This window comes from Cynoglossus semilaevis, chromosome 10, assembly GCF_000523025.1.
Source record: "Cynoglossus semilaevis isolate Cse_v1.0 chromosome 10, Cse_v1.0, whole genome shotgun sequence".
In the NCBI taxonomy this organism is placed as follows: Eukaryota; Metazoa; Chordata; class Actinopteri; order Pleuronectiformes; family Cynoglossidae; genus Cynoglossus; species Cynoglossus semilaevis.
Window position 1 is genome coordinate 2,995,746 of NC_024316.1, and position 21,588 is coordinate 3,017,333.

Genomic DNA, 21,588 nt, shown 5'->3' on the forward strand with positions numbered 1-21,588 from the left:
ATAAAACTAGTTTTATTTTGGCCTCTGACAAATTGTGTTTAAAAAAACAAAATATGTGAAATGAACGTGTATGTGAAAAACGAGGACTACTCAACAGCTCAGTGAAATTTGACGACCGTGTTAGAGCGCATTGTGAATAAAGGAAAACGTATAAAACAATAATTATGATGTGCAAAATTTTATATAGAACGAAGTGTAAAACTTTTATATGAAAACATATGGATTCTACAACTTTTTTCTACATGTAGTCCAAACGCAGCGCTTTTGCTCTGAGTGTGGGTGAAGCTCCTGCTGCAGCTGCTGCAACTTTATTGTGTTTGAAGCGCAGACAGCGACCCTGCAGCCTTTGAAATGGCGCTCATGGACTTAAGCACGCTGCTTTTTGTACATTTTTGGCTCGTTTAGGTTGCTTTGAGCTCTGTTCTTGTGGTCCAGTGTGCAGGTCGAGACCGGGTCTCTATCTTTGTGCTCAGGAGAGTTGGCAAAGCATGATTTAGTTAAATTCTTTGCTTATATTTACGGTTGCATAACAAGGCCGCAGCGAACCCCGGTCTTGCGTGAGGATTACAGCGGCTTTGGAGCGCTTGGCCTTGCCGCAGCCGGATTTCGGTGAGTAACTAACTTGTTTTGTGAACAAACGGCCCACTTCTTTCCGGTTAAAAATGTGACTCATGTCAAATGCAAATGGCGTTTTTAGTTTACGAGCTGAAATGTGTTTCATATAGACTTCGTATTTTATGCTGCTGTTAGTGTTTTAAATAGCTAGCAGTAGCATTAGCCTGGCTAACACGGACGGCGTGTTTACAAACAGTAGCGAACACTAACATCCTGTTAGTTAAATTTACTTTTTAAAAATACAGTCAGAATGTTTTATTGCAGTGAAATGTTTTAAATTTCACCGCCAAATGTAATTTTGGGGGGTAAGTCATTCGTGTATATCGGTCTGAGAGATTTAGTTAACTGCAGTTTTTCTAACCGATATGATGATTTTCAAATCATTGACATCTGCTACTCATAAGTCTCAAAATTATTATTTGCGACGTTTCTGTATATCCACATTAAGTGTTATAAATACAATTTAATAACCCAAAACTAAATATGCATTTACCAATCAAAAAGCATCAGTTATAAGAAAACGTTCATTTTCAAATGGTTACTACTTAAGGGAAATATAAATCATTAATTTAATCATTAAATCAGAGCATTTTGTATTAAGTTGTCTTTTCATTTGAGTCTCATTTTGCAGTTATTTGCAGCATATGGAAGATACATAATATGAATCATTAATAACAAATATATATCCCCCAAACTCACATCTTGTGTGGATTACTTTACTGTAAAAATTAATTGTTTTACTAAACTATGTTTCACTTTATTTGCTTTTCTAGTAAATTAGATATACTTAGATATACTAATTCTGTGGAAACACCAGATTTTGTAGATAGATGGAACATTGCTAATCCCTTGGGAGTTACCTTCAGGAAACAGCTGCATTTTACAATTTTCAGTTGGTGCTTTTAGGTTTAGAATTTAGAATTATCTACATTATCTACAATCTACATTTAAAATAATGCAGTTGCTTTGTAATTTTAAAACTCCACTTTGAAAGTAACTAATTGAGTAGCCTAATATTTATTTTAAACTCAAAACTTAAACTTAAAAAAAACTTAAACTTAAAGTGAGTGGATTGTCTTATTTTTCTGTTTCAACAGATTTCCTGTCAACTATTGGAGAAAACGTGCCCCTTTTCACCCCAGGACCACAACAATATGACCTAAATTCCATAAATTAGGTCTCATTAGTTAATTAATCACACAACTATTCTAAAGAAGCTGCGATACCTTCACCTAAAAAAAAAAACAAACCTCAAGTTCAACTGCACCACCAGCCAGCATGGCGTCAGTACCAGTGTACTGTTTGTGTCGCCTGCCGTATGATGTGACGCGCTTCATGATCGAGTGTGACAATTGTCAAGACTGGTTCCATGGAAGGTGGGTTGTGTCTAGATAAACAGTAATAATATTATTAAAACAACTGTCCTCCTTGGAGTTGTATGGTTCATGCACTAGGCAATAAAGTAATCAATTAGTTTTTTTTGTACATTTATTTAACATAACTTTTTTTGTGTAGCTGCGTTGGAGTTGAAGAGGACAAGGCAGCTGAGATTGATTTGTATCATTGTCCAAACTGTCAGGTTACCCATGGGCCATCTGTCAGTACGTTGACTTTTCTTACGTTTACATTTATAATTATCTTTTTGTTTGCTTTTAGACTTTGTATTGATGTGTGTTTCTCCCTCCTTTAGTGCGCAAACGGCGTGGAGCAAACAAGCAGATAGATGTAAGTGCAGCAGGAAGGGATCCCAGTCGACCAGTTAAGACTGGCAGTCCACAATTTGTCAGGGAGCTGCGGAGCCGCACCTTCCCAAGGTAATTCTACTTCCTTGTCCAGCATGAAAAAGTTTTATACAAAATATACAGGATTTAAAGCATTGGTCTGTTTCTTTGTTTCACTGACAGTGCGGACGAAGTTCTGCTAAAACCATCTGGAGCTCAGCTGACAGTGGATTTTCTGGAAGAGCATTCGTTCAGTGTTCCTGTCATGGTGCTCAGACGGGATGGTCTGGGCATGACACTTCCGCCGTCATCTTTCAGTGTCAATGATGTAGAGCACTACATTGGTATGGTTGAATTAAATTAAAAACACACAAAATCAGTCAACCATAACAGTTTCTCAATGTATTTTGGCATATTAATCAGTTTTAGGTGACATGACCACTGATATAGAATGCCAGTGAACTGGGAGTGACTTGCTAACTAAACATTATTCTGTTATGAGAAGACAGTTATGGTTATTGCAGAGTTGTGGTCTACTTGTTACACCTGTGGTATTTCTTCACCAGACCAACAAAGATCAACACTTTAATTTTAATTGATTATTTGATAATTCAGCAGTTAATTTTGACAGTAACGGTGCTGCCTGTGTGGGGTTAATGAGAATTTGACTAGTTAATGGTAATGGGAAGTTCAGAGGTGTTACTAATCAAGCTGACCACAACTGTGTGCTGCGTGTTTATTTTATTCCACATGCAGGAGCAGACAAAGAGATTGATGTGATTGATGTGTCGAGGCAGTGTGACTTGAAGATGAGATTGGGAGACTTCATTGAATATTACAACAGCCCAAACCGAGACCAAGTGCTCAACGTCATCAGCCTGGAGTTCTCAGAGACCAGGTCGGCCAAGTGATTCCAACACATTTCTGTTTATCTTTATGGTTTGCTGTCTACCACTGTGACATTTTCAAGTTCAGTTTAATCCCAAAGTTTTTCAATATTTAAAAATCAGTTGTGGTTTCTAAACTGGGTCTGTTATAGACTCTCAAATCTGGTGGAGACCCCAAAGATTGTGAGGAAACTGTCATGGGTGGAGAATCTTTGGCCTGAGGAGTCTGTGTTTGAGCGCCCCAATGTTCAGAAGTACTGCCTCATGGGAGTGAAGGACAGCTACACCGACTTTCACATTGACTTTGGGGGAACCTCCGTGTGGTATCATGTTCTGAGGGTAAGACTTCACTTCAGAATGCTGCTTTGGTTGTTTTTTTTTCTGTCAAGTTTGTGTTCACTTCATTGTAAGATAAGCACTTGGATGGGGTGTGGCTGTGTTTTTACTTTGTTGTCTTAGTTTGTGTTCCTCTTGTTTGATTTCTACAGGGTGAAAAGATCTTCTACCTGATTTCCCCAACACCAGCCAACTTGGCACTGTTTGAGCGGTGGAGCTCTTCATCAAACCAGAACGAGATGTTCTTTGGGGACCAGGTTGATATGTGCTATAAATGCTCCCTCAAACAAGGAAACACTCTGTTCATACCAACAGGTACACTAATTATTTTCTTCAGTGTTTTATACAGTATGTTGAAAAACTCTGTGCTGTGAGGGTTATGTCTCAAGTGCTTATACTTCTCTTATTAATTTATCTTTCAGGGTGGATTCATGCTGTCTTGACTCCAGTGGACTGCTTGGCTTTTGGGGGGAATTTCTTGCACAGTCTTAACATTGACATGCAGTTACGGTGAGTTTTTCAAGTAGTTTAAATCATTTTTGCTCTTAATAAAAAAAATTTAATCATCAAATTAATAAATAAAATCTTTTTAAAAGCATATTTTGTATGTTTTTTCCTGTTATTTCCAGAGCGTATGAAATAGAGAAGAGGTTGAGCACAGCAGACCTGTTTAGGTTTCCTAACTTTGAGACTGTGTGCTGGTATGTTGGAAAGCATCTTCTGGACATCTTTAGAGGTAAGAGACTTCAACCCTCTTTAGTAGTTCAAAGTTGATGCCAACTTAGGTTGTCGTTCCATGCTCTATATATTCGTCTAATATACTGTTCATCATTCATTTGTGTATTTATTTGTCATAGGTTTACGAGAAAATCGCAGACATCCAGCCACTTATCTGGTTCAAGGGGCAAAAGCCTTGAACAACGCCTTCCGCAGTTGGACCCGTAAAGAGGTTTGTAAAAATGAACTAAAATATTAATATTAGGCAGTGATTAGTCTAAAAAAATGTCCATGTTTTTTTTTTGTAACAAAATAGTAATGATTACTGTATTCACAGGCTTTAGCAGAGCATGAGGCGGAGATTCCAGAAAACATCAACACTCAGATGTTAGTGAAAGATCTGGCCAAGGAGATTCGCCTGGTTGAGGTAAGCAGCAGACGCACTCAAACTGGAACTTGTTTTGTCTTATTTATTGAATATTTCTGTGAAAATATTTCTGTTTTACAAACACATTTTGTTGTTTTTCTATTTAATGTAGGACATCTTTCAACAAAACATTGGCCGCACTGGACAACAGTTTCCTGGTTCTCCGCTCACTAAAGCCCCACTGACCAGCTCTCAAAATTCAGGACACCCACCAGTAAAAAAGAAAGGACCTAAACCCAAAGAAGTAATAGGGGGTCTGGGCCCAACAGTAACCAAGAAGAAGAGTCAGAAGGGGCTGCTTAAAGCAGAGGCAGGAGAACTGGACCTGATTGAAATCCACACCAAACATACACTCAAGAAATTTCAACCTGGGAAGTCCAAAAACAAGAACAAGGTATGGTTGGGTGGCACCTGCAGGTGGTTTACCAATTTATTATTTTACTTTTGTGTTCGAACTCTTCTGGTAAATTTTTCTTTGCAGTTGGAGTTGCCATTAGAAGAGTTGGAAGGGAAACTGAGTAAAAGAAAACTCAAGCTCGTATTGACCAATGGAAAAATCCAGGGGTGAGTTTTGGTGTATTACTATCAAAACTTGTTGATTAATCGATTTTATTAGTCTTGATATTGTTACCTGCCGTTTCCCCTGTTGCAGTAAGAAGGATGGCAGCAGTAATGGTGCAGGAGCTGCTGGAAAGTACAAACATCTTGCCATGGAGGGGGCCAGTCTGTCTGATTTGGAGTCTGAAGATGAGCTGCAGATTGATGAGACTCCACCCCCGAGACGCAAACCTCCAGGACCAAGCAAGAAAAAGAAAATAAGTGGTAGGAATTGGACACAAAACCAATTACATCTTAAACCTATGGTACATAATGTTTATTCGTATCTTAAATGTAGTTACTTGAAAACTTGTCTCAAAGTTGTAGAATGTGTTACTGTAATCTAATTTTTAATAGTTATTTTAATAGTTTTAAATGTATATACAGGTCTTCCTAGGAAGCTGCCCAGAGCCAAACCCTGCTCTGACCCGAATCGTATCAGAGAGCCAGGAGAGGTTGACTTTGACATTGAGGTGAGATCATTATGACTGACTATGACGGACAGGTTTCCTGGAGCCAGTCTTACATACTAAATGCCATTCAGCTGTATAGTTATATATAGCAGCTCAATAAAACAGCAGTTTATTGACTTCATAAACGAGTTTGCTTTTGTACATGTCTGTAGGAGGACTACACCACAGATGAGGAAGCACTGGCTGCTCATGGAGTGAAGGGTGGTGCAGGGGGAATTCTGGACTTACTAAAGGCCAGCAAGCAAGTTGCGGGACTGGACTCTGCAGCACTGAGGTCAGATGTTTTTACTTTTTCTAAGGAAGAAGGGTGATTTCAAAGTTATGTTACAACTACCAAATGCTTGGAACCCATGATTTTATTGCTTTTGTGTAGCATGATTTAAGTACTGTTTAAATGTGAACACAGCACATATTTGCATGTTTTCAATAAAAGTCTTATTTTTTTATTTCCCAGTGAGGAAGCACCAGCTTCTCCGAGTACTCGTGATGCTATCCAGGGAATGCTTTCCATGGCTAATCCCCCCTCCTCGTCCTCATCTTCATCATCTTCATCTCCATTATCTATCTCTGGAGGTCTGACAGAGGGCTTAGGGGTGGTCAAAGAGAAGGGAGGCAGGGCTGTGTGGGTAACTGGAGGGGTTAAAAAAACAGGAACTTCCGAGAAGAAAGCTGTCATCCAGCGGCCTGGAAAAAGGCCAATTAAACGGCCGGCCCGTCACTTAAGTGATGATGACAGTCCAGATGAACAGGAAACCCTGGGAACCTGTTTTAAAGATTCAGACTATGGTGAGCAGCTCACTCTGACAATTACACCATTATACTTAGTGTTTTTGGTGTTTTGGAGAGTGTAAGAGATTCTTCTGTTCTGTCTTTTAAGTTTATCCATCCCTGGAGTCTGATGAGGAGGACCATGCTAATAAAACTAAGATGAAGCGTAAGAAGAACTGGGATGATTCTCCTTGGAGTCCTAAAGGTAATGGCTGTAACACACCATAATTAAATCTGTATTTTCAGATGTTATCTGGTCATTTTATTAACTATTCATGAGTTGATTATTTAACTCGTATTTATTTCTCATTTATAGCCAGAGTGATGCCCACCCTTCCCAAACAGGATCGACCAGCCAGAGAGGGGGCCAGAGTTGCATCTGTAGAAACTGGTCTTGCTGCTGCGGCTGCCAAACTGGCACAACAAGTGAGTCCAACCAAATAAATATTGGTCTTATTTATTGGAATTATGACCATTATAGGTGCCATTGTAACAAGTGATTACCTCGTAGTGATCCTGTCCTGTTGCTGTTGAAGTTACGACACGAATTGTATGACTTTGCTTTGTCTGGACTCAAGTGTGACTCGTCTTAAAAATGTGGTGCCAGTCCTTAATTGTTTACTCATAGAATGTTTAAAGAATGGAATATAAATGTATGTTCTAAATGTTGTTGTTTGATTTGTTTGCCTTTATTTATGCTTAATATCTGTTCTTTTTTTTTTCAATTTTGATTTAGGAGCAGCAGAAGCCTGCCAAAAGAAAGTACACCAAAAAACAGCGCCGCCCTCCTGCTGCAGTCGCTTCTCCCCCTGCGCAGATAGAGCAGGCGCCATCGTCTCCTTTACCTGCTTCAGAGTCTGCTGGAGACTTTAGTCCAGAGAGAAGGATGGATTATTTCTCTGCTAGTTTGCTGGACCATGAATATACAGCAGGACCAGGACCTTTTGGGCCTGGAGGTCCTAGAGGTGGTGGAGCCATGGCCCCTGGTGTGTTCCTCACTTCACGACGACCTTCGCTGTCTCCACAGAACAGCAACTCTCTGTCTGGTGCATCCCCAGCAAGCCAAGGAATAACAGGAGTTGGTCAGTAAAAGAAATTACATTTTGATATCTTTGATCTTATTTGAAAATCTAAAACATTTCTCTTTTTCCTTTTAATATAGGAAAACGTCCAAAGAAAGGGCTAGCAACTGCAAAACAGAGACTCGGAAAAATTCTTAAAATCCATCGCAATGGGAAACTCCTCTTGTAAAATACATTGAAGATGTGAAATTATGAAAAGGGATATTGTAGAAGTAAGTCCAGAAAAAAAATTGAATATTCTATATTTTGTACTTAAAATTTGTTTACTGTCCTTACCTGTTAATTAATACGTGTTGTTCTGCCATGAAGCAGGTATTCAACCAAGTTTGTGGCTGGTTTGTCACTCCATTATTTTGCATTCAGGTATTTTCAGAGATACATCTTTTATTTTCAACAGATTACAGTGATGATTGTCATGATGGTAATTAGATTTAGATCATGATATTAGGACAGTTTGTAAAAAAAAAAAAAAGAGAAAAAAAGACTAAAATCCAGCAGAACAGTGATTTTAACTAGCTCAATTAACTAGCATAGAAAAAAACTCTTTAAGTTTTTGTTTTTATTCTTTTCTATTGAAATTGTGTTTATGCAAATTCAAAATGTCCAACATAATTTTTTAAAGGGAAAGAAAAACACATGTTGTCACGCTGTTGTCTTGTTGCATTGAGTTGTAGTTTTAAACCCAAAACCTCACGTGTGGTAAGACATACACATCAATCTATTGTGCTCATCATCAGAAATCTCTATTGATTTTACCAACTAGTTACCATATAACTTTTTATTCATGTAATGTAGCTCTGTCTATAAATCAAACCATGTAAACTAATGCCAAGATTAACATACAGTTTTATTTATCATTTTTATTTATCAAGGAAAACGTTCAGTTTTATTTCATGTGTTTTGTTATCACCTTGTCTTCAAAGTCCCACTTTGACTTTTTCAACCACTTAATACATGTAAAAAAGTTTTTCTGTGGCTTTGTTACTGTTTTCTTTTTTACAATTTAAGTTGACAATGTACATATTTGTAATATTTGTAATTTATATAGCTACATTTGAAAAGCAGAAAAATATTATATGTTAAAAAGACTAGTTTTTTGCAGGTTACCTTAATTTGTCAGGTCAGATTTAGACATGTGCTTTCTTTTCACAGAATGTACTAGCGATTAAGAAAAATGTAGATTTATTTGTTTAAATATGAGTGACGGTGCAGAACACAATTTCATATGTACATATATAATGTATGATGTAATTTAAGTTCTTTTATAGTTCCAGATACTTTGAAATCTTTTCTTAACATAACTTGTACATGATAAATTGCTGTATTTGGAAAATATCTGAAAAAAAAATCCCTTTTTTATATTTGTATGCAGTAAATGTCATGCCTAGTTGTGTCGTGTTGGTATGCTATTGAAATGTGTGCTAGACATAAATGACCTTGTAGTATCCATTTAGTTTTTATATTAATTATTGTTGCTACCCACTCTTGTGTTGGTGTGTACTGTGTTTTAAAAATGTACTTAAAATATACCTTTGGGCAAAATTGTCTTTTTCCATAGAGTTTTTTTTTTGGGCAAACTTTTTCCACTGGAGGTCGGTGTATATGTCGTTCTCATTTTTAGATTTTTATGGTAATGTTATACAACTTTAAACTGCATTTTTGGGTAAAATTACAATTGGACTGCAATGCAGCACCTGGTGACTGCCGTTTTTCCTCAGGGTTTTCTGTATGAACTATTTTGTTTCTCACTAGTGACATAAGATACAGTCTAGATAGTGGCTAAATGTGTTCGTACATTAAAATGTACTCCTACCCATAGTTGTCCCCAAAGTTGTGATTCAACTTTTATATTAAACAGTCTTCTGAAATCTAAGACTACTCTTCCCTGAGTGCTTTCGTGTGCACATGAAATCACATGATTGCAGCTGGAAGTACCAGTTATCACTGATTTGCTCCAGAGCCAAAAAACGCAGCAGTATTGTTTATCCTTCAGAAATACAAGGGAGTGCCCCAGACCAGCGCAGCAGCAGGTATTCTCGCGAGATCTAAACTGCCCTACTAGTCGCAAAAGCAAGATGGAGAAGCAAATGTAACGCGCATCAGAGGTAAGGCGAATTACCTTTTCAACATTACTAGCATTGGTTTATAGGCACTACTAACATCCATGGTTAACGCAGCGGCTGCATCTCATGGTAACTGTCCGTCATGGGAGGCAAAGCTCTTAAATGTGTGTTTTTTAAGAGGTAAAGCTTCTATCTTTAGCTGTGGAGACCGCCATTTTTAATGTAGCCATGATCCCAGTGATAGAGCATTGTGCGGACTGCCAACTGGCTGGGCTCGCGCGAAACCCTCAAACACACGCACGGCGTCATGTTCACTGTACGTGGGGTTTTTGTGCCACTGCTTCTACAAGTTTAACCTTTCGCCAGGGAAAGCCGGTGAGCGCTATTTTAAATGTTTGTCTTGCCGTAGAATATGTAACTTGTGGTAATTCCGCTAACAGGAGCGTAAAATAGACAAATAAGCGAAGACTAGCACGGGTTGCTAGTTAGCCTGCCTAATGTCACTTCAGTAGCTTCTAACTTTACCAACCTTAGCATCGCCATTGACTTCAGCTTATTTGTTTAATTACATTCTTAAAATATTAAAACGCCGTTTGAGCTTTATTAGCAGGTCAAGTGACACCATAACTTAAATATATGAGTTGAGAAAGATATAGGAAATAACAAATTAAGTAATCGGTTAAAAACGTCACTGGTTATTTAGTTTAATGCTACGATTGCGTTCTGTAGGTTGAATAGTTCTACCTAAAATAAAGCATCACACTGACATAAAGCTTTTGTCATATTTATAGACAAGAAATAAATAGAAATACCATTAAGGGTAAATTATGTAAGGATTTCTAAACGGTATATAGAAGAAATATCCTCAATCTCAGTGTCTTGTTTTGTGCTTGTCTTTTTTTTCTGTGGTAACTCGTTAAATCGTTAGCAAAGTTACACAATTTTTATTCCATAAAAACAGATTTGATGTTTCACATTCACGTGACTTTCAATTCAAATTACAGCATATTTACGTATTGGCTGTATGTCAACAACAAATAAAACGTGGCATGATACTGACACATTTAAGATTTATATATACATATATGTATATATTTTTAGTAATTGACTTGATTTTAATGTCTGGTAGTTATTGATGCTCTCTTTCATTATTGTTTGGTATTGTTACCCTGCTGGTAGATGTCTAATGCTCTCTCAAGTCAGTGTCAACTACTTCTCTTCTTTATGTCTGTAGTTTTAGCAATGACAAATGATGAACCCAAATTCAGTGTGTGTTGTGTCAGACGGGTTACGTGTCCAATGGTCATTCACTTGAATAAGTTGAGGAATGCATGGAAAACAAATTTATCTTTGTAATGATTTGATGTTATAACGCTTGGATGTTTAGATGTGGCCAAGATTTTTAATAAATGGCATTAGGGAATTGGGTTTATCTTCTTCTTCGAAGATACTTAACTACTGCTGATATCACTCCGCCGACACCTTGTGCTTGTCCTAAACCAAGATAAATCAGGAGATATTACTGAGTATCACTAAGCAGATTACCTGCCTGCACAACCCATGAAGAAGAGTACATGTGGCCAGAAATTCTAAGCAGGGTACATGACATCACTGTAATTCTCATATGACTCTGGGTTTTTCTGGTTGCTCTTTTGTGCAAAGACTGTTGACCAAAGTGCTAATTGTAGGGTTAATCATTTTTTTAAAACTACAATAGAATTGTCATTTTCCAGACATTTTTCCACAGACGATACATTATGCTACTATCAAGAGTTTATAGGGTCAACTGTAGAAATTATAAGAACCCAATGCACTATGGATCAAAGGTAGAGGTAAGAATCAAAGTCTGAGGACAGATAAAAGGTATTGAAAAATAATGTCAGGGGTTTAGAAACTGAACGTGGTTTAATAGAGTTCAAATCTCCAAAGCAGTGGAAGGCAGAAATGTACAGTGATTGTGCCCAGTCTGTCGGAAACAAAAACGAGGATAGGAGAAGGAAAGGTAAAGATTAAAGCAGACAGTATTACAACATAAATGCCAACTGCTGTAAAACACATCACCACACATAATTCAGAAAATAATAATTTCAAAGATGTCTTAGGCTGAATGCAATGAAAGAAATTAGGAGTGGACAATTTGTGGAATCTGTTCGGTACTAAACTAGCAATACAATCTATAATGCTAGTGTACTTTGGTTAACATGGGTTATTTTAAAATCATTGATTAGAAATAATTTTACATTTTTTTCCAGATAGTTACCAGAAACTAAGAAAGCATGTCAAGGATGACATTGGTGAAGCTTATGAATCAAAGCAGTTTCTGGTATGTAATGAAAAATATTTCTTTCTGTGAAAACTGTTCTGATAAGATACTGTTTGCAAACAAATTAAATGTGGCTAATAATATACCAGTTAACGGGTCAGATTACAAATCTTTTGATCAATGTTCAGGTGTAATCTCATTAACGTCACACAGTTAACAGTAACAAGAAAAGTTATTTGAAAAGTACTTGCATATGATTTTTAATAACTCGTGAAATAAATTTCCTTAAATACTAACAGTTCAAACTTCATCACACAAATATTTTCACCCATAACCACTTAATTATTTTTACTTTGCTCCTAGTCTTATCTGTTTATCCAGATGGAGCTGCTGTGATTTATCAGCTATTCATCTTAGTATGAGCTCACTGGTGCAGTGTGTGTTCTGTTTATAGCATCAGAATATTACTTAGGAAAATGTCAGTAACTCCAAAGTCAAAGAAGTAAAAAAAAAAAGAGGATGTATTAAATATCTCTGGTAATAATGACCAAAGTATTCGGTATGAGTTTGACAGTTGAATTCTGAATTTTGTGATTTAATGTATATCTTTAGTTCATGCTTGTCATAAATATTAATTTCTTGGTGTAGGTTTGGATGATCACAGCTATCAGTACATGACAGTGTCTTTTTGTGATTAGCCAATATGTCACAGTATTGCGTCATGATACATCTAATTTCAAATAAAGGAACTTTCTATCATTAAGGTCAGGAGCCCGAAATATGAAGTAGACAAAGGAATTGCAGTATAATGATCAATCAGGTGTTGCCTAAAGAAGTCATTGTTATTGAAGTTTGTAGAAATAGAGTTAGAAGAATGTTTTGCTTATTAACGTTCAGCAGTGCACATAATTTTTGAGCAACCCCAGAGAACTTTAAATGTCAGGGTATAGTAAATAGGCAGTGACTAAAATTAAAAATAATAATAATAATAATAAACTACACCATTGTGTGTGGTGTGTCAAACCTTTGAGCACAAGTCCAACATCATTGAAAATATTGATTGATGGACTGATACTTAGTAATATATGCATTTGTGTCCACTATTAAATTACATTAAAACAATGTATGTAATTACATTGAGGTTATCTGTATTACTTCTAATACTCTAATATATGCTGTAGATATTAAGTAGTCTGTGTAAAAATGACAATTAAATACACTGTTTAAATACATTTGCTGACATAAAAAATAACCAGTGGATATACTGTTGGCTTGTCATAACTTAAATGTGAGGTAACAGATTTTGACTAATGTTCATGACACACAAATCAGAAGACACATCCTGTTAATGTTAAACAACGTGAAGAACGATATTGTGCACAGTGTGAAGGCATGAGCTATAAAATGCATTCAGCCATCGAAACCTGTAGCCTATAGGACAGGACAGACTTTGGCTGCAGGCCACTGGAAGTCTGTTATAAATTTGTTAGCTTACTTACTCAGAAATTGTCACTCCTTTCTCTTACTTTCACACTATTTAAACATAAATATTGTAAATATGTCTATATCTGGTGTAGTTTAATTTACCCCACGTTGCTGTTTTAACAGTAAACAGTAAATAAATCTTCAACAGTATCATTCCAGGCTGCTGCTTCTAGTTATGATTTTCCACCAGGTATCCGTCTGGGGTGGATCCCATGATATATTAGGCTGCATGGTGTTTATCTTTTGTGACCTTTACATCTGGTAAAACGTTGGGATTCTCTGGATGCATTCCTCTGTGCTCATGAATCGGGGCTGGAGCTCACAATCTATGACTGCTGGTTGTTTCACAATTTCACAACATGCAAAGGAAAAATGGTCAGATTGGTCAGATTTAGGTGATGAATAGGTGTACCTCAACTACACCAGAATGTAGTTATTTTTTAATGTGTGGTCTCATATCTAGTGGTAGATATAAGTATGTAACTTTATTATGATGTAAACCCTAAGTGGCTTTTAGGCCAGAGATAACTGTGTTCGTTTTTCTGCATTCTCTATTTTGTACACCTAATACTGCTTTAAATGCATTATGTTTCACCTGAGTAGTTTCACCGTTTTCTGTAACACATTTAACATTTAGAAATTAGTAAGAAATGGTGTGTTAAATGTCCCTAGATGCGCATCAAACGCATTTTTCTTGTAGAGGCTGGTATTTGTTCACAATATATATTTCTTATTTAATCTTACGATTTATGCTATGATACTGATATTGCATAAGTTTTGTCAGTAGTACGGGTTGTTTTCATGAGAGTTTGTATGTAGTTTTATTGATGAAAAGACCTTTCACCGTCATAAGACTGGCCGTCTTACATTAATATGCACTGCGTCGATAAACAGAGGCTCATTCCCAGCCGTAACATTATTCACTTTTTGCACACTACCCACTCATGGTGACTCTGCTAACAGCTAGTGTCCGTGTGTGCCACGAAAACAAGCGCGGACACCGTGAGGAAAAACAGAACGGGCTAGTGAACTTCTTTATTCCAGACTGCAGCCGGTGTTGTGTTTGACTGGACATAAAACTGAAAACAGAAGTGGCAGAGTCACGTTAGTCTCGTCCGACAATGATTCAGCGAGTCATTCTGCTTTCCTGCTGCTCGGCTAGCTGTTGCTAGCTCAACAGCTAGCGCGTGTTATAGCAGTGTCTCTGGGAATCCAGGTTGGGACTCTCGACCACCGCAAAGTGTGGTGTGTCTTTTCAAGGTATTTGACACACGCCGATCTCACTGTCGTGGGTCAGTGAACGCTGTTTATTGTATGATTCAAACAAAAGACTTAATGTTGCTGAAGCAATGAGTGCGGACTTCCTTTGTGGCCTGTGCAGCCCCGACCTAAATTAGTCAAAGAGTCAGGTTAGGACAGTATGGTAATTTTAACATAGATGAACTGACAGTTGTGGTACACACGCAAGAAGTGGTTGGTTTGTAGTTGGCTACATTTGGGTGTTATCTGCTGAGTCAACACACGTATTGTTGATAATTTTATATACTTTAATTGCAAGACTGGTGGTATTCAATGGTTTCAAGTCCACCCGGAGAGGATCGGTCGTTACCGGTAGCTTAGCTTTAGCTGCACGGTGGCTACAGCAACTCCGCAGCAAACATTACCGCTCGATTCCTGTGGCAGTGTGACTTTTTGTCTGCGTTTTGTACATCTTTAACCAAACAAACCAGACTGCTTTGCCATCATTTACGCCAGCGCCACATGTTGACACTGTATTGCTATATTTGCTATATAAAGATGGACTATTAGTGTGTTTTATTAGCTGCTAGGTGGCTATAAGTTTAAACTGCGTTGACGAAGATTGAGGCGGCGACTATTTACATCTGATTGGAGCTACTGCTGCCACTTCTATATGAGTCGAACCATTCTAATTACCATTGTGTTGTGTATTTCTAGCAATGTATGGACCCGTTTCCCGCTTTACTTTGTGCTGACAAATTGGATATAACGCAGTGTTCAGTGTAAAGATTACACTACAAATAGTTCAATAATTCAAGCAAAGATTATTACCTGTTTTTTTAATACTTAAATTTTGATGTACCTGTGGATCAGTGGGTACAGCAGTTGTTCAAACAGCGCGAATGTTGCCTCCTGGTCTGGCATAAGGCAAAATTTCAGTGGTAAAGAGCTGCAGAGGACTGAAAAGCACTGTATGTAGCATATAAATATATTTTTTAATACACTAATTTGGTATTCCCAAGCTTTTTTCATTTTTAAGTAAACTTTTTCTGATAAGCTATACATATTTCTTATTTATCTTGGAAAAATATGTTCTGGCCTTTAAAGACATTTAATAGATTTTTTTTATGCCATAATCTTTTTACAGGTAACGTCTCCAGAACATGCTGTTAAGCGGGTGTTGCCAAATTCTTTTTTGTGTAAGTACATTTTATATTTCAGTCTGTGTCAAACATCATGTGTGTGTTGTATTGTATTAAAACAATAAACAGTATTTGCTGTTTATTGCAGTATTTGCTGTTTGGAGTTTTTATTGAAAGCAGTGGATTTCAATTGTTTATTAAACCGCTTTAAATGTTGAAGCTCGTTTGCATTTTTTACCAGGAGCGATAAAAGGAAACATTGACAATGAAGGTCGACAGAAGCAAACTGAAGAAAACTCCTACAGAAGCTGTAAGTTTGCATTTTCTTTTATGTATGATACAAGCCATAATTTCTGTTAATATTTTATACTTTTGAGATATAGAAATACAATGTTGGGCCATTTCACACATCTATGGTTAACTAAAGTTTATGCTCTGTTTTTGTTTCTTTTTTTCAGCCTGCTGACTGCAGGATACTTATAGAGAAGCTCAAGTCATGTAGTGATGAGCAACTATTAGTTGAACTACAACACATCAAGACATGGAATATTGGCAAGGTAAGCCTTGAAATGCAAAATTATCTTTTATACGTTGGCCAGTAATCATTCTCCAGAATAACTTGCATGTTTATTAAGTATGTCTTTGTTTCGATGTTTTAACTGAGGAAAACCTAAGCAGGTACATAAACAGTGGTGGGGGGAGTAAACTGAACTTGTTTTGTCTGAAACATGTCTGTCTGTGTGCAAATCTCTTTCCAAATGTGTTCTTTGATGATGAATAGGATTCATACTGAACACTGTGTTCTACTCATTTGATAAATGATTTCATTGTTTACATTGCAATTTTCAACTTGTGTCATAAAAAAATAAAAAATACAGGTTTCTTTAGAGGTCCTCAACCATACAATATAGTTCTTCAGCATCTTTTGCAGAGCACAATGAAGGGGAACAACAGAAGAGCAGGTTTAACTAGACAACCTCAACATTATCATTATATAGTAACATGTCGCTTTTTTTTAAAAAGCCTTTACAATATGCAACACATAGTGATACAAAAACGGGTGGATGGCTACATCTATGGATTTGTGCTCTATATGAGTAATGGCCTGTCTTCAACAGTGCGAACTGTACCATTGGGTGGATCTGCTGGACCGCTTTGATGGCATCCTTTGTGACGCAGGCCAGACAGTGGAGAATATGTCATGGCTGCTGGTGTGTGACCGTCCAGACAATGGACAGCTCAAAGCCCTGCTGCTTGCAGTGCTTAACTTCACAGCCCTCCTAATTGAATATAGCTTCTCTAGGCATCTCTACAGCTCCATAGAGGTAGGTTTGCACTGTTATATTCACAATAACTACTCTGCTTCTCTGGAGTACTGCACATCACAAGAAGAGAAGAAAATATGCTCACTAAATAAAACCGTCTGTTGTCTTCTCCCATTCCATTTCCAGCACTTAACCACCTTGTTAGCGTCATGTGACATGCAGGTGGTCCTGTCTGTGCTAAACCTGCTGTATGTGTTCAGTAAGCGCTCTAACTACATCACAAGACTGGGATCAGACAAAAGAACACCTCTATTGGCTCGTCTGCAGCACCTGGCTGAGGTCTAGTGAATGCCATTGCTTTTTCTTGCTTAGATTCCAATTGTCCCCTGTGAGAAAGAACAACATTATTAAGTCTCTTTTTTAATTTTTGTAGAGTTGGGGAGGAAAGGAAAATGGCTTTGGTCTGGCTGAGTGCTGTAGGGATTTGCTAATGACGGTAAGAATTTAACTTTACTGCTGTAGTTACATCCATGTAGAAAATGGCTACACGGCTAAGTCACTGTTTATGAACTGGTTTTAAAATGTTTTCAACATGTTTGGATGTAGAAGTACCCTCCAAGTGCCACCACACTGCACTTTGAGTTTTATGCTGAACCAGGCCCTGGCCCTGAAGTCAAAGTAGACAAGAAGGTGAAGACACCAATACTTATTTCAAAAACATATGTATTTACTTATTGAAAAACACATTTCTAATGCTTTTTGAACTCTTCTTTTTGCAACAGACAAGTAGTAACACACTACATTATATTCACATTGAACAGCTTGACAAGGTACAGTTATATTTTATTTGCATTTTATAACAAGTCACATTTCTAAGTGGCCTTAACTCATCATTGTGGGTCATAGATTTCAGAGAGCCCATCTGAGATCATGGAGTCACTTACAGTGATGTACAACATCCCTAAAGACAAACAAACCCTGCTGTTCACTCACATCCGTCTGGCCCATGGTTTTTCAAACCACAAGAAAAGGTTGCAGGCTGTGCAGGCTCGACTGCATGCTATCTCTATACTGGGTGAGTGGAAACTCCTTACAATAAAGATAACAATTGTTTGTTCTTTAAATGTGGGCTAGTGACAATTTCTGTTTTCCTGCAGTGTATTCAAATGCACTCCAAGAGTCAGCCAACAGTATTCTGTATAATGGCTTGATAGAGGAGCTGGTGGACGTATTGCAAATTACGGACAAGCAGCTTGTGGTGAGTGTATCCTCTTGGGTCAATATATTCTGGTGACAAATGCATGTAAACATTTCTGTATTTTAAATCTTTTTTTTTTTTTTTTCCCAGGATATCAAGGCAGCATCTTTGCGCACTTTAACCTCGATTGTCCATCTGGAAAGGACACCCAAACTTTCCAACATCATTGACTGCACTGGCACTGCTTCCTACCATGGCTTCTTACCTGTGTTGGTTCGAAACTGTATACAGGCAATGATAGGTGAGAATTCAGTCAGAATCCCTACAGTGACAGTTCTGTGTCAGCTATGTTTAATACCTTAATTATTAATCCACAGACCCTTTAATGGAACCATACCCACACCAATTTGCCACTGCGCTATTTTCATTCCTGTACCATCTGGCCAGCTATGATGCTGGAGGGGAAGCTCTTGTCTCCTGTGGTATGATGGAAGCCCTATTAAAGGTAAAACTAGTTCTTAACACCTCACTAATGTAATTAATTTTTCATTTCTAACAGTATTTTTTTTTACTTTGCATATTGTAGGTCATTAAGTTCCTTGGTGATGAGCAGGACCAGATCACCTTTGTGACGAGAGCAGTGCGGGTTGTGGACCTCATCACCAACCTTGATATGGCTGCCTTTCAGTCCCACAGTGGCCTTTCCATTTTCATCTGTAGGCTAGAGGTTAGTTTTACTCTTCACTGCATCCTTCACCAGCAGAACAACTGACTAATTCTTCCATTAACCACGTCATGAATTTGTTGTTTTCTAGCATGAGGTGGACCTGTCAAGGAAAGAGGGCCCCTTTGTCATCAAGCCAAAGATTCAGAGGCCAAGTGCAGCTGTGGAGTCTGAAGACATGGACACAGACATGGAGAGTAAGTCAGCATCCATTAAATGTTTTTCTATAAATATATGAAATATGTTTGTTAACTTATATTATATTACAACCGTTTAGTGTCAGAAGTTTCCATGGAAAGCAGCCCTGGACCGTCAACATCCTCTGGTGCCAGACCTGAGGGAGATCATCGGGCACAGAGCAGCACTTCTAACACCCATACACCTCGCCCAGGTACACATACATTGAAATTAAAAATGTGTGGTTTTACTAATACATTATAATATCTTAAGAATGACACTACCACTATATGTAGGTATGCAGTGTATCCCCCAGAGGGCAGCTCTGTTAAAGTCGATGCTAAATTTCTTGAAGAAAGCCATCCCGGATCCTTCATTTTCTGATGGCATCCGTCATGGTGAGTTTTCAGCACACCCTTAACTGTTCAAAAGACTTATTCAAGATCAATTATAATTGTGATAAAATGTGATAGTAGTTTAATTAATATCATATATGTTAATGTATGTTTTTTGCACATTGCATTTGTCTAAAGTTATGGATGGGTCCCTGCCTACCTCACTCAAGCACATCATCAGTAATGCAGAATATTATGGACCTTCACTCTTTCTCTTAGGTGAGTTTACAATGTTTCCTCAGACTTGGATATAAACTAAATGCTATCACTTGCTTTATATCAAGAGGATGGAACTTTATTTCAAATATGAGTTTTTTTTTGTGACTGTTTCTTCCCATTTCTGTTCTTGTCTCTAAATTCTGGATCTTTAGCGACAGAGGTCGTGACCGTGTTTGTGTTCCAGGAGCCCTCCCTGCTTTCTTCTCTACAGGATAATGGTCTCACTGATGTCATGCTGCATGCCCTTCTCATCAAAGATGTGCGTCTTGTGAAAATCTTTTCATCAACACTTTTATAGTTATTACAAATTCCGTTTTTTTTTAATTATTACTGTAGCTTAATATTTTATAAAAATGATAAATATACAAAATGTGTGATGGTGAGTTTTAATGTGGGTCATACTTTTGGATGGGTTAATTGTATCAGCTTGCAGCTTTTTTACTCAGTTAGGTCATTGTTTCTATTTTCCAGGTTCCTGCAACTCGTGAGGTGTTAGGTTCTCTGCCTAATGTGTTCAGCGCTCTTTGCCTGAACGCACGAGGTCTGCACTCCTTTGTTCAGTGCCAGCCATTTGAGCGCCTCTTCAAAGTGCTTTTGTCACCTGACTACCTGCCTGCTATGCGCCGACGACGCAGCTCTGACCCTTTAGGTGAGTTTAACTATTTTTGCTTCAAGCTATATTTTTTTGTAGTGCATAGCAGTTAATGTTGATGATGTTTGTATTTGACTTTAGGTGACACAGCATCCAACTTAGGCAGTGCTGTGGATGAACTTATGAGACACCAACCGACTCTGAAAACTGATGCTACCACTGCCATCATTAAGGTGCTTTTCTTGTAATCTGATTTGTTTTTATTTATGTTTCTAGGCACACAAACATTTATAAATTACTAGAATTCATTATTGAAAGATACAAGGGAATTGTTGATTAAGAGAACAACAGCAACACACTCTACCTTCCATTTCTATAATGTGACGTGCAGTGGAGTTTGCAATATCATTTAAAGTATTTGTTGTGGGTAACAGTTGCTGGAGGAGATCTGCAACCTGGGTCGAGCCCCAGAGTACATCTGCCAGAAACCATCCATCCAGAAAGCAGATGGCACTGTAGCTGTCCCACCAGCACGGTCCAGCCATGCTGCAGAAGAAGCGTCAAGTGAGGATGAAGAAGAAGAGGAGGCTCTCCACACATTCACCCAGCAACAAGGAGAACCAGAGAGCAACAGACAGTCAGTGCCACTTGAACTGTATGACGAGTTTGTAACACAGTAGAACTGAACACCAACACTTAACACGCTCACCATGAAATGACTCACTTTCAAATATTTTACTGAGTCATGGTCATTTAACTGAATGCTGAATTCTTGCAGGGTGGTTGGAACTGAAGAACGTATACCTATACCTTTAATGGACTACATTTTAAATGTGGTAAGTAATGATCAACAGTTAAATGTTCCTGTTTTGTCTTTGTTCAATTCTTTCAGTAGCTTATTATTTGTATTGTCCTTTTTTTATTTTTAGATGAAGTTTGTGGAGTCCATATTGAGCAACAACACCACAGATGACCACTGTCAGGAGTTTGTCAATCAGAAGGGGCTGCTCCCTTTAGTCTCCATTTTGGGCTTACCCAACTTGCCCATCGACTTCCCCACTTCTGCTGCCTGTCAAGCTGTGGCTGGTGTCTGCAAGTCCATATTGGCAAGTTCAGTTTGTTTTCCTAAATATTGTTATAATTCCCAGTAACATTAGTTCGTTTAACAGCACCATAAGAACCAAAACTGATTCTCTAACTAAC

At 37.8% G+C, this 21,588-nt stretch overlaps 2 protein-coding genes across 2 annotated transcripts in view; both read left to right on the forward strand.

Annotated features, from left to right (window-relative positions):
• Positions 1–280: 280 nt before the first annotated feature.
• On the forward strand, positions 281–9,166 carry phf8 (PHD finger protein 8). Its single transcript, XM_008318138.3, has 22 exons — positions 281–609; positions 1,713–1,991; positions 2,131–2,216; positions 2,306–2,429; positions 2,520–2,680; positions 3,093–3,234; positions 3,376–3,562; positions 3,712–3,874; positions 3,982–4,069; positions 4,189–4,295; positions 4,417–4,508; positions 4,614–4,703; positions 4,816–5,097; positions 5,185–5,267; positions 5,356–5,525; positions 5,688–5,773; positions 5,926–6,047; positions 6,228–6,559; positions 6,651–6,746; positions 6,858–6,967; positions 7,278–7,623; positions 7,704–9,166. Exons 2-22 carry the CDS (start codon positions 1,894–1,896, stop codon positions 7,790–7,792), a joined length of 3,054 nt encoding a protein of 1,017 aa, XP_008316360.1. The 5' UTR covers positions 281–609; positions 1,713–1,893; the 3' UTR covers positions 7,793–9,166.
• Positions 9,167–13,154: 3,988 nt separating this feature from the next.
• Positions 13,155–21,588, forward strand: part of huwe1 (HECT, UBA and WWE domain containing E3 ubiquitin protein ligase 1) — a 30,292-nt gene continuing 21,858 nt past the window's right edge. Inside the window, exons 1-24 of the mRNA XM_025059414.1 lie at positions 13,155–14,694; positions 15,821–15,872; positions 16,057–16,125; positions 16,274–16,372; positions 16,934–17,140; positions 17,267–17,419; positions 17,514–17,576; positions 17,687–17,770; positions 17,863–17,910; positions 17,987–18,155; positions 18,238–18,338; positions 18,429–18,579; positions 18,656–18,783; positions 18,865–19,005; positions 19,094–19,199; positions 19,280–19,393; positions 19,476–19,577; positions 19,713–19,793; positions 19,946–20,052; positions 20,265–20,442; positions 20,527–20,618; positions 20,820–21,022; positions 21,164–21,221; positions 21,315–21,491. Coding sequence (XP_024915182.1) covers positions 16,081–16,125; positions 16,274–16,372; positions 16,934–17,140; positions 17,267–17,419; positions 17,514–17,576; positions 17,687–17,770; positions 17,863–17,910; positions 17,987–18,155; positions 18,238–18,338; positions 18,429–18,579; positions 18,656–18,783; positions 18,865–19,005; positions 19,094–19,199; positions 19,280–19,393; positions 19,476–19,577; positions 19,713–19,793; positions 19,946–20,052; positions 20,265–20,442; positions 20,527–20,618; positions 20,820–21,022; positions 21,164–21,221; positions 21,315–21,491 — 2,607 coding nt within the window. The 5' untranslated portion in view covers positions 13,155–14,694; positions 15,821–15,872; positions 16,057–16,080. The remainder of the gene's footprint in view (positions 14,695–15,820; positions 15,873–16,056; positions 16,126–16,273; positions 16,373–16,933; positions 17,141–17,266; positions 17,420–17,513; positions 17,577–17,686; positions 17,771–17,862; positions 17,911–17,986; positions 18,156–18,237; positions 18,339–18,428; positions 18,580–18,655; positions 18,784–18,864; positions 19,006–19,093; positions 19,200–19,279; positions 19,394–19,475; positions 19,578–19,712; positions 19,794–19,945; positions 20,053–20,264; positions 20,443–20,526; positions 20,619–20,819; positions 21,023–21,163; positions 21,222–21,314; positions 21,492–21,588) is intronic.